The sequence below is a fragment of the Penaeus japonicus genome, unplaced genomic scaffold, assembly GCF_977035675.1.
Source record: "Penaeus japonicus unplaced genomic scaffold, GWHDUDI00000001_assembly GWHDUDI00000038, whole genome shotgun sequence".
Lineage (NCBI taxonomy): Eukaryota > Metazoa > Arthropoda > Malacostraca > Decapoda > Penaeidae > Penaeus > Penaeus japonicus.
The window spans coordinates 7,938,051-7,950,550 of record NW_028234440.1 but is presented as its reverse complement, the minus strand read 5'-3'; the positions used below and the strand labels follow the sequence as shown (position 1 = coordinate 7,950,550).

Here is a 12,500-nt window from a genome sequence, read left to right as displayed (position 1 = left end):
ATCAAGTAACAACTTAACAAAAAGATTATTAAGATTAGGATTGATTAACGCAATAGAGATAGGTATTGTGAGAGACTTTAAAACAAATCATATAGCTCTATGAAGAAAACAAAGAAAACCATAAAAAAAGGTATACAATGTGCATTTGGAAAAATAACACCTCAGACCTTATATGAAAAAAAAAGAAAAAAGAAAAAAAAAAAAGATAAAATAAAAAATGCCCCTACATCATTGTGCACTGACTGGCATCTCACACAAATACTCAAGCAATGCCAAGAAGATGAAGAAAAAAGAAGAAAAAAAATTAACTCTACGAAGAAGAAGACGAGGAAGAAAAAATTAACTCTACTAAATATGTACATATGGACATGAACACACCTTGTTTTAAGTGTCCCTCACATAGAGACCAAAAATACTACATAGAATGAAGTTTTCTTTCCCCTTCATCACATTTCAATTCCTTAAAGCAAGTCTGCACTGGGAGGGAAGTGGGAAGACGAGGGGTAAGGTGGGAGGGGGAGGGGGAGGGGGGAGGGGGGAAGGAGATGAGGAAAGACTGAGAAGAGAGGTGTGAGAGAGAGAGGGAGGGAGACAGAGAGAGAGAGAGAGAGAGAGAGAGAGAGAGAGAGAGAGAGAGAGAGAGAGAGAGAGAGAGAGAGAGAGAGAGAGAGAGAGAGAGAGAGAGAGAGAGAGAGAGAGAGAGAGAGGGTGGGGAGGGAACGGGAAAGAGGAGGAGAGAGAGAGGAGAGGGATGGGCAGAGAAAGGAAGAGGTAAAGAGGAACAAAGAAGGGAGAGGGGAAGAGGAGAGATAGGAAAGAGGGGAGAGGAGAGAAGACAGGGAAGAGAGGTGGAGAGGAGAGGAGAGGAGAGGAGAGAGGGAAGAGGGAAGAAAGAAAGAGGGAAGAGGGAAGGAAGAAAGAGGAAAGGAGAGAGGGGAAGGGGGAGGGGAGAAGAGGGAGAGGGGAAGAGGATTTCTGGTTTTGCCTCCTCTTTCATCTATTAATCATTATCTTTTTGAACAATAATAAACATCTGCTTGACAGAAATCTGGGAACACTCTCAGCTCATTCCACTACAGTCAGCAAGAGTAAAGTGAAAAAAATATATGAATGAAAAGATGAAATAGAGTAACAATGGTGATTAATAAGGATGATATAAGAGGAAGAACAATACTAGTAAAATGAAGAAAAAACACATAATAAGTCTATCTCTTCTGCATATGCATTTCTTTTTAATTTTCATCAAATATTTATATTTTAGCTACCAAGAATGAAGACTTTGTTCACATTCTGTTGTTATTTTTCACTTATTGCACAAATCAATGCTCTATGATAGCATTCACAAAAGAGTAACAAGATTGCTAATCATTTTTGCAATCAAAACAAACTACTAATGAAAAGACATCAGATACAGGTAACGAATGAAATATACCTGTTTATGCAGTATTCACTGACATACCATCCACATTATGGCACAGTATATATAAATTTTTTCTTTAATTTGCGAAATCAGTATCCACCCACACATCCACATAATGCGCACACACACACACAAATACTCACAGACCCACAAACAAACACAAACACACACGCACATGCACTCATGACACATACCCATAACCCCCACACACCCAATGAGAACCTTGCTCCTCATCATCACAGCTTCATATCGTTCTGTGACTGTCCAGAGACAGAGCAGAGCCTATGATCCGTATCTTCGCTCTTCGGCCCGCTCTAGCAGTGGAAACTAAAAGTAGAACAAATATTCATTCAATAGACAAAACAGCTGTAAAAGGGCAACTGTGATGAGTTTTTGTTTAAAAAAAATCTTGTGTCACTATTATGTGATGCATTCTTATCAAGGCTTGAATAATATTCTTTTATCTTATATACATATATATGCAAGGGATCTCTTTAGAGCTCCTAATACTCTTTTGGTTCACCTCACTGCATGATACAAATAACTTTGTGCAATAAAGGAATTAATATCAACAGATCATGATAAAAAAAGAAATACAGACAAACAAAAAGGATGAAAAAAAGAGAAAAAAACAGAAGTGAGGGAAAAAAAGGAGATAAAAGAGTACCGGTACAAAACTAAATTCAGCAAACTTGCAGGAAGGGAAAAGCTCAAGGCATTCCTGAATTTCACATCTGGCAGGCATTTCTTACAGTGAACATACCACAATGACACATTTGCCTTCAATAAAACATCAAAGTTAAATTTAAGACGATAAAACACTCAAGTAAACATTACAAATCCTTTAACATATAAAGATGTCCTTAGGTACGTACGTACATAAGCATGTAAAAATGTACATAACGTATATATGTATGTAAGTGTGTAAACGTATGAATCTATATGCATCACACTAAAGCACACGCACATTGTGTGATTTGTATGTGAATTCCTATCCCAAACAAACCCTGGCTTTGCTACTCTACATTTGGCTTTCTGGCGACGCTCATCTTAACTGCTTATCTAAAGTGAAAAGGTTGTACAGCAATGGCTAATCTTTTGTACCATTCCAAGTTTTACAAGGCAGATAACAAGCACAAGATGGCCTACTGAATGATGCCTCAACAAATGAATCTACGTGTAAAATAACTGGTTAGAAATATAAATTTATGCTCTCTTAGACTTTGTATTAAAAAAAAAAGAAAGAAAGAAAGAAAAAAAAGGAATAGATCATAAAAAGTCAATAAGAATAACTAAGAAAAAGAAGAAAAAAAAAGTCAAGAAGGAGGGGAAGTTCTGAAACAAAGATATCATTACGAGCACCCAGAGAAGTGAGAAAGTATATCCACTGGTAATAATACTCGATCTCTCGATTGTCAACCACCACTGACCTTACCTGACCTACTAGCAACACCCTAATATTAACAGCCAGAGAAATTGTATTCCTGACAGCAATTAATGCTTCCTAGAAAAAAAGGAAAAAAAAAACAAAAAAACTACTGAGACAAGCCAAGTAATTAAAAAAAAAAAAAAAATCCTGGCTCTCGATTTACTATACTGCTATATTATCAAAAGTCAGAAAACAAAAAACAAAAAAAAAGAGAGAAAAAGAAAACCATATAAAGAATACAAAGGAGAAAGAGAGAAAGAGAAGATGAAATATAACATGCCTGGACAATGGTTACAGGTTGTATCTGTACTGGTAAAACATAGTAACAAAATAGACGGAAGCTGCACCTCAGAGTACAGATGTGGGAGAAGTCCTATTTTCTCCCTTATACAAACATTTTACACTTTCTTCTCAAATAATGCATCTCCTTAACTACCGCTATCGTCAATCTGTCAGCCGTGAAACAAGATGCTGCAAATCAACGGGTTTCTAAGTGTCTAAAATAAAAATAATAAAGAAATTAATTATTCATAATGACAAAAAAAAAAAAACAAGAGAAAATATATAAAGAACTAGACAAAAAGACAAATTCTTAAACAAATCTATACATATCTCTATATACACACACATATGAATAAAGAAAAAAATATGATGTCAATTAATACAAGGAAAAGTTAATCACCAAATTAATCTATTATCTTGTGGTATCATTGATTGCCAACTGAGTTAACAGACAGGGTGTAACACACAAACATAAAAACAATCAAACATGCATACATACATACACACTAACTTAAAATAATATTTGCAAGTATGGCAATATGGCAATCAATATGCAAGTCAGTGAAGGGAGGGAGGGGGGGAGAAAGAAAGAGAAAGAGAAAGAGAAAGAGAAAGAGAAAGAGAAAGAGGAGAGAGAGAGAGAGGGGGAGGGGTAATCGAAGGAGGGAAGGGGAGGGTAAGGGAAGGAGGTAAGAAAGAGGGAAGGGGAGGGTAAGGGAAGGAGGGAAGAAGGAGGGTATAAGGGAGGGAAGGATGGGGATAGGGAGGGTAAACGAGGGAGGGCAGGGTGGGGAAGAGACAGAGAGACTGATGCATGATTAACATATTGCAGGACGTTTCAGATTTCAGTGTGCAGCTGAATACTTGTTACATTTTCATTCTTTTGTCAATCTACAAACAAAACCTTTGATTTGACCTATTTTTTGGTTTAATTTCAATTTTTATTATTGTTCTCGCTCACATCAAAGAACTAAACTCCTGACAGTACATAATTGCGTGTTCAAAGTCATGCAAGAAGAACTGCAACACAAAATATGAACTTGGTCATTTTTGTATTCTCATCCTCCTTTGCTGAACTGGTTGTTTGTACCTACTGTCTGTCTCCTAGAACACACACGGCATTAGCTTAAATAACACTCATAGCCCTGTCATGCGTACTCGTAATGAGGGAGTGGTTGCTGGTATTTGAGAGTAATGGGGGTTCTTCTTCTTCTTCTTCTCTTCTTCTTACTCCTCAAAACATTTGACAATTAAAAGTGTATATACAAGTGAACACCTAGTGATTTCCAACACGTAACACTGAGTTGTACACCTCGCCACCATCCCAAACACCAGCGACCTGTCTGTTGAGGTTTACAGGTAGTGTGCAAAAAAATGAAAATAAAACTAAAAAAAAGAAAAAAAAAAAAAGGAATTAATAATACAAAAAGATATACTGTATATTACAATATGGATCAGTCAACCAACTGCTAATTCCCAATTCACAGGTATAAAACTTACTATATTCCAGGACTAAATTTATATATATTTATATATATATATTTCACAGCATTGCCGCATATCCAGCTGCTTTACTTGTACAGTTTTTTTTTTTCTTAATCATATTATTTACAGTAGAAAACTAGAATGGGTATATTTCACGGTCACAAAATTCCCACGTCACTATTTTTCTTCTTCTTTTTTCTCCCTCTCGTAACATCACACTCAATCCACAGCACTTACTCCGGTCCCTTTTTCTGCGATCTGGATATCAAAGTATAAACAAAGAACCTATAAGTCCTGCAAACTTCAGACAATCACACAATCCGCAACTTAAAAACATTTCTTTTTTTTTTTTACAAAGGAAATTATACAAAGAAACAATATACATAATGATAATAAAAAAAGGATCATAACAACAACAATACTTATAATAATTACAATCATAGCAATAATAGTAATGATAATAAGAATGATAATTATAATCATAACAAACCAATGACAATAATAATAAAGACTCACTCTTCCTCTATTTCACATCAAACACAGCCCCACTATTTGCACAAAATTACCTCTTTCTGCGGCAAAGTTTTTTGTGTTCTTTGTGCCAATGTACCTGCTGGCACTCAATCGAACAGTAAGCCGTATTCCAGCAACAGTGGTAGATTGCCTCAGCTTCGCACGTCCAGCACTGTAACGTTGAAAAGAGAATGCATTGGAGTTAGGTTTGTGGAGTTGATTGCGAGTGGAGTAACATCTTGTCTTGAATTTGTAATAAAACGATGTCAATGTGGGATATGTATCAATCTAATAAGGGATACTCCTAGTCTTAATATGGAATTTGGGATAACTTTAAGGTGGGAAAGAGATAACCTTAACATGTGATTATGAGTACATTACTTTAAATGTGGGACAAGAGCTAACAGGGGATGAGAATGACCCTATGGGATATGGGGAAACTTCAATATTGGATATGGGTAATTTTACCATGGGATATACATGGGATATCAAGATGCGATACTAGATAAAAACATGTCTGAGAAAGATCATGACGGATGAATTTACATTTGTGAATTTAACTTGGATGAACTAATTTTATTCTACACAATGAAGATGACTATTAACAAAAAGCTAGACTCATTAGAAAATACAATGAAACACCATGAAGAAAAAAATGAAAAAGAGATGGAAAATTGGTCAGGTGAATAGTAATAGTAATAATAATAGTAATAATAATAATAATAATAATAATAATAATAGTAATAACAAAAATAATCAATAATAACAATTTACGAAAATGAGGAAAGAGCCACAAGGAGAATAAGTCAAAATAATACGTGTCCTTAAAAAAATGTGAATTCAGAAAGTAAGTGTACTAGGATACACCATAGGGGTCACTTAAGCAAAGATAATGAACACGAAATACAACACTGAACACAAAATCATCAAATGTAACAAGCACAGAAAAGAACAGTGGGGACTCTTTAACTTGCCTACAATTCTCCCCCAAACTACCTTCCAACTCAAACACTCTGCCTTAACCCTCTCTGGACAGGTGGTACACTACAGTACCGTGCATTCAAGGCCCGTTTGCTGGGTGACATCATACGGCGTCGTTTATTTAACTGATTTAGGCCTATGCGTTCGAGAGCCCCGGCATTGTAACATGCAAGGCTGGAATGCCCCTGCCGTGACTGGGTTAAGATCTCTCTGTCCAGCGGCAATGACGAACAAAACAGTTGGAAAAGTCGACACTCACCCACTGCTTCTTCTTGGTGTCCGAGATGATGTGCTTGTGCTTGTCTTCAATGTCGGATATCTTGTTCCTGTAGTCTTCCTTGACTCTCTCCATCTCCTTCTCCATCTGCTTCATCGTCGACTGGATTACCTTCTGCTTCTCGCTCTCGTACTCTCGGCGGAGCTGTCTCATGGAAGGGTATTTCTATGTTAATTAGTGCGTTTTATTGGTTACGTTTGGAGGTGTCTATGTTTTCAAGCTTGGGTGATGTGTGGGAACAAGAGAAAAAGAGAGAAAAAAAGATAAGGTTCCTGAAGCCGGAATGACCCTGATGTAAGGGGCTGACCGTAAAAATCTTGATCCTTGATTGATTTTGATGTAAATTTTGCCTCTCAAATAATAATACTAACAATACAAAATAACAATGATTAACCCACTGTGGACGGGTGTCATGACATACATGACGCAGGAGCTCTGGCCTGATGATGGGTGTCATAATGTGCATGACATATGGGGAATTTGGATCACTGTTATTTTATTGCTATGAGTAAGGAGTGTGTGATGTTGACAACTGCAGTCATAATTACTATAATTACTGTAATATTAAGCAAACCTAACTTCCAAAAGCTAGATGGCACCACTTTCTTCCAGCACCTCCAGGAGAGAAAAAGCCTTGAATGGCACCCATCCACAGTCTCTAGCAGCACTATCTTTATAGAGTGATGACAATAGTAAGTTGAAGACCTCTTGCTCTAAAGTATCACAGATGAAGGATATGCAGGCAGAACGGGAAGAGGAAAGTGACTCAAACCAAGTCCAATGTGTAAAATGTACCAATAGGACTGTCTTAAACTGTAGCACTCAAGGTCATAAGCACAGGTTTCCTTGGTTAGTCAAAGTATGTTTTGTGAAGCAGCCTCACTCTGAAGTAAAACTCATCCTGGAGAATGAGCAAGCGAATCTATCCCCCGTCTGCAATAGGTTAATAATACCAACAATAATAAAACAAAAATAAAAAATAATGATGAAATTCTTGCCTTTTCTGCCAGGTCTCTCATGGCTTTCTCTGTGTCTTTGCTTCTTTTATTGCTGCGCTCGCCAAATTCTTCCAAAACCATCTGAAATAAGATTTCTTCTTACAATGAATTGAGTTGAGGTGTAAAAGTACTTGATTGAACTATCTCAAAAAATATAAGTTACTCTAAGGTGTATTAAGCAACCTTTTTTCTCAAATAGAGGCGATTGGAATATTGAGGACAAAATAGTGAACAGTTACATGTTATTATGCTACATTTCATTTGATCTTTCTTGCTGTTTTTTATCACACACTCGCACACCACTGACCTTCATTAACCTCATGGACGTCTGGACCCCTATGGATCTTGTGGGGAGTTCCTGGCTGGATGATGACACTACATCTTCTGGCGCAGGAGGTTCTTTCTGTGGAATGAGAGGGATTTGTATAGTAGTGTGTTAGAAAAATATAGTAGTTAAACTGCACATAAAGCAGTGAATACAGTGATACAATGATATTAAGACATAGAATAAATATTATGATAAAAAAGTAATAGAAAAAGAAAGAAGAAAAGAAAGAAAGAAAGAAAGAAAAAAATCTGATACCTAAAACAATGCTATTGAAAGTGAAATCAATAAATTTTACATCCTTTCTTACTTATACATTGATACTTCTTTGTACTTTCAACACTTCTGAAGTTATTCTTTCATACTTTTATACCTTTTCTTGTAGGCCTATTGTAATTTCAGCACTTATAAAGCTTAATCAAATATACCTTTCTCATCTTGGAACGTTTAGCTCTCGAGGTGGACGATATAGATGAGGCTTGCTCTTCCTCCCGCTCCTCCTCCTCCTCCACCTCCTCTTCATCTCCTCCTTCACGTTCGTCTTCCTCCTCTTCCTCTTCGTCATCATCTTCGTCTTCGTTCTCATCTGCTTCGTTCATGCCTTCGTCGCTTCCGCTCCCATCCTAGAATGAGATACTTCTGTGAGATGGTTCTGCTTCTCTCTTTCTCTCTCTCTCTCTCTCTCTCTCTCTCTCTCTCTCTCTCTCTCTCTCTCTCTCTCTCTCTCTCTCTCCATATCTAGATAATGCTGAAACTATTTGACCAACCTTATCATTTAACTTATTACTATGCACTTATCATTAACATATATCTCACCTCTTCTTCTTTTACTTCCTTCTTGGGCGTTGTTGACAGCAGCTGTGTTTGGTGTCTGAAATGTGAGAAAAAATTCAGTACATTGCCTGCAACAGAGTGACATTTAGCTAAAACTGTATCACTAAATATAGTTTATACATAGTGAATCATCATGTATTTGTAACATACCTTAATAACATTTTCTTCATTTTACTTTCTATAAGGCATGTATTCTTCTGCTTCAACATTGCTTATTTCATTCATTGTTTAATGTATTACTGTATTCTATTTAAAAAAAAAAAAATGTACTGAACTACCTCAATATTAACCCTCTCTGGACGGGTGGTACAGTACTGTACCGCTCATTCAAAAGCCCAGTGGTCGGGCGGCACAGTATTGTGCCAGCCATTTAATTGATTTAGGCCTAAGCGTTCGAAAGCCCTGGCATTGTGACATTCAAGGCTAGAATGCCCCCGTCGTGAGTGGGTTAATAAAGAAAAATAAACCAGCACAGAATACCAAAAATACCCAAAAAGTTCTACTACATAAACAAACAGCATCCTAATAGTATTGTTCCTAATCGTCCTCATCTCATCACCTCCCACTCACTCCCTCACCTGAGATTATCTGTAAGCATCTTCTCGTTGTCGGTGCGTGAATTGCGCAGGTCTGGCTCAGTGCCAATGGAAGTGAGCAGCTCCTGGTGCTTTTTGAGCTCCTCACATGCCTTGTTCCAGGCTGATGTCCTTTTTACCTGCACAGCAACAAGGAAAATTGTCAAGGTATGTCATTATTAACATAACATAACATAACATAACATAACATAACATAACATAAAAAAAATAAAATAAAAATTTCATATATATATATATATATATATATGTATTATATATATATATATATATATATATATATATATATATATATATATATTATATATATATATATATATTACATACATATATATATATATATATATATATATATATAATATATATATATATATATATATATATATTATATATATATTTATATATATAGCATAAATAAAAGATGTTAATAATTTGATGTATATAAATAATTAAAGAATGCAAAAAAAATATATATATAATAAAAAAAAATAAACAAACCTGGAGAGTATGAATGTTCACTGATATTGGACGAATATGCGTTTTCTCTATGACGGCTCTCTGGTGCTGGCTTCCAAAGAACCGAACGTCGTACAGGTCGTTTTCTACTTTAATTACCTTGATGTAAAAGAGAGAAGAGAGAAACACATATTCATTACATGTTATTATAGCAGAAATGTGTGCATGGAATCTGAATGATTATGACTATAAACAAATATGAATATAGATATACAAGTTATTCTCATAATTATACTACCTAAATATAAAGTCTATCATTAGTAGGAGATATATGAAAAAGTCAGTACCAATGCTTGACTTTGCCAATCAAACGAATAATCAAATACATTAACAAAATACATGATCTGCATCTAAATCTAAGCCATGGAGACTTACAAAGAGATATCCCTATGCCTTTAATTCCAATAGTCTCTTACCTTAGCAGGCCAATACGGAAAGCCTTTTTGCTTGGCGTACACAAGCTGGTGCGGCGGTCTACAGGGTTTACAGAACCAGTATTTGTCGGACTTTTCGTTGGACATGCGGTAGCAGTCTTTGCACTGCTCGAGTTCCACCAAGTCGTACTGGCAGTCACGCAACATCTGCCGTGCCATGTCTGCCATACTGCTGTGGACTGGTGTGGGAAGAGAGAGTCTCGGTCAACTGAGTGTTTTCTTGTCAATCTCTGCATTTTATAACAATCAGAAGAATATAAATAATAAGAAATAGAAAGAAGAAAAAAAGAGGACAGAGAAGAGAAGCAAAATGAGAAAAAATATTCAAGGAGAAAAAATGGACAGAAAAGAAAAATGAAATAAACACCTACCTCCTTGATAGATAACTACATTATGTACAATGGTTAAAGCGTCAATCTCAAAATCATAAATGGTCTTGTATCTGCAGTCGATGGTCTTCTGCTCCATGGTATTGAGGTCCATCTGATGGTGGAGGAGCAGCTGTGCTCTCCATGGCTCGGAGGCGGAGACCCCACTCAGCTGATCTGAGCGTGCGAGTGTGTGCTGGCTGGTAGCTGCACGGTCACTCAGGAACACGCCAGGCTTCTGAGATGGGGCCGGAATCACCCTCTCCAGGATGTTTACTGGGAGCTGCGTCGGGAGAATCATCTTTAGACGAGGTGGAGATAATGTCGTGGTTACTTGGGTGGCCTATGCATATGAAAGGAGAGCACTAAACACCCCAATTCAAAAGCACTTCGATGCGCGGAATATGTGAGTTGGATTAAGGATTCATATTTTTGCTCTGCTATAGGAAATGAGAAGAATTTTCATGATGTTAGATACATGCAGTCGCAGACATTGCACTTGATTCCATCCTCTAAGGTATCACAGTGTTTACCTGCTTATGGCAATTGGTCTCAGTGGTGGTAAAATGTCAGATAAATATGATTACATATAATTCCAATTGAATAACAACTCCATTCTAGTATGGATCAATTCTTTTTTTTACTTTTCTTAGCATAACAACATTCATGGATTACTCTTATTGAGAGAAGCATAAATGATGTATAAAATCATTTCTTTTAAATGTGTCTTAATAAATATACTTACAATAGCTATCCATTTCTAAAGAGCATACTACATGAAGTACAAGTAAATATTGCAGCTCTACCTTTACTGTTATCAGAAGCAAATAATACCTTTAAACTGAGAACAAATAGGTGGACTCAAGGCTAGTGGCTGAGCCTACATGATCATGAGGTATGTGCATAAAGATGATAGAGCCATATATAAAGGTATGTTCCATAATATGAGTTCTAGCTAACTGTTTTGTGATAACTGTTTTATATCTTGATACATGCTTTATCAATTTTTACTTTGTGGTTCATACTATCATCGCAAATACAAAAGAGAGAAGAAAAGCCCTATAAGACAGAGTTTTGAATCAATATGTCCATCATACTAACAATTCCTTCAAAATGATTAAAACTGAGGCATTAGTGTTTCTATAATTCATTTCACAATTGTGATCAAATCCTTAAGATAAACTTAAACCTATATACTCACACATGAGTTCACTTTAACTTTAGAAAAAGGTCAGATTCTAAGACTCTGACAAATAGCATGACAATGTAAGTATGACATTAAAAGAAAGTGATTAAACACACGGCAAATACTCACTCTCTCCTTGAGTCGTCCTACAGTAAAGGCTAAGAGCATATTTAGTTCTTCTCTGCTAATTCGACTCTTCACACTTCTCTGATATAAGCGTTTCTGAAAGAGAGATCGGTCACAAAAAGGAAATTAAATAAATAATAGAACGTACTTGTTTCTTTTATTGAAGGTCACTATATATCAAGAACATATACATTTGGGGGATGATTCTATTCAAATAGGTAAAGAAGAAAAAGGACAAAATAGAGGAGGAGAAAGAGGAGGAAAAGATGAATAAGAATATGAAGACTATGAAGAAGTAGGAGGAGGACAATTAGAAAAAGAAGACAGAAAAGATAGGATGAGAGGAAAAAAGGAAAAGGAAAAGGAAAGGAAAGGAAAGAAAAGAAAAGAAAGGAAAAGGAAGGGAAAGAATAAGAAGAGGAAGTAAATAAATAAAGAAAGAAATTCAATAAATAAATTAATAAATAAATAAAATAAAAAATCAAATAAACTAACCTTACAGATGACACACACGAATGACTCGTTATTATAAGGTTTATCCTCTACGTTGATGCAATCTTCGTGGAAGACCCGGTAACACTTGGAGCAGCACACAACCATTCCCCCCGAGTGGCACTCGAAACAGTACCAGTCATGGCGGTCTGGCTCTTCCTATAGAACACGAATAGGAATAGGAATGGAGGAAGGGAAGAGGGGGTAGGGGAAAAAGGGAGGGGGAAGGCAGTAGGGGAAG

At 36.3% G+C, this 12,500-nt stretch overlaps 1 protein-coding gene across 7 annotated transcripts in view; it reads right to left on the bottom strand.

The window, feature by feature from the left end:
• Nucleotides 1–1,601: 1,601 nt before the first annotated feature.
• Nucleotides 1,602–12,500, bottom strand: part of LOC122263438 (zinc finger MYND domain-containing protein 11) — a 23,548-nt gene continuing 12,649 nt past the window's right edge. For 2 of the 7 annotated variants that reach the window (XM_086532869.1, XM_086532864.1), the window contains 13 exons: nucleotides 12,263–12,418; nucleotides 11,771–11,863; nucleotides 10,459–10,756; nucleotides 10,070–10,266; nucleotides 9,636–9,752; nucleotides 9,123–9,259; nucleotides 8,527–8,581; nucleotides 8,139–8,333; nucleotides 7,693–7,788; nucleotides 7,386–7,466; nucleotides 6,370–6,531; nucleotides 5,183–5,301; nucleotides 4,641–4,874 (listed from right to left, as the gene is read on the bottom strand). In XM_086532869.1, coding sequence (XP_086388995.1) covers nucleotides 4,850–4,874; nucleotides 5,183–5,301; nucleotides 6,370–6,531; nucleotides 7,386–7,466; nucleotides 7,693–7,788; nucleotides 8,139–8,333; nucleotides 8,527–8,581; nucleotides 9,123–9,259; nucleotides 9,636–9,752; nucleotides 10,070–10,266; nucleotides 10,459–10,756; nucleotides 11,771–11,863; nucleotides 12,263–12,418 — 1,731 coding nt within the window. In that variant the 3' untranslated portion in view covers nucleotides 4,641–4,849. Of the gene's footprint in view, nucleotides 1,748–4,640; nucleotides 4,875–4,952; nucleotides 5,302–6,369; nucleotides 6,532–7,385; nucleotides 7,467–7,692; nucleotides 7,789–8,138; nucleotides 8,334–8,526; nucleotides 8,582–9,122; nucleotides 9,260–9,635; nucleotides 9,753–10,069; nucleotides 10,267–10,458; nucleotides 10,757–11,770; nucleotides 11,864–12,262; nucleotides 12,419–12,500 lie in introns of those variants that run through there. The other 5 variants (XM_086532870.1, XM_086532866.1, XM_086532871.1 and 2 more) reach the window with 3 other exon arrangements.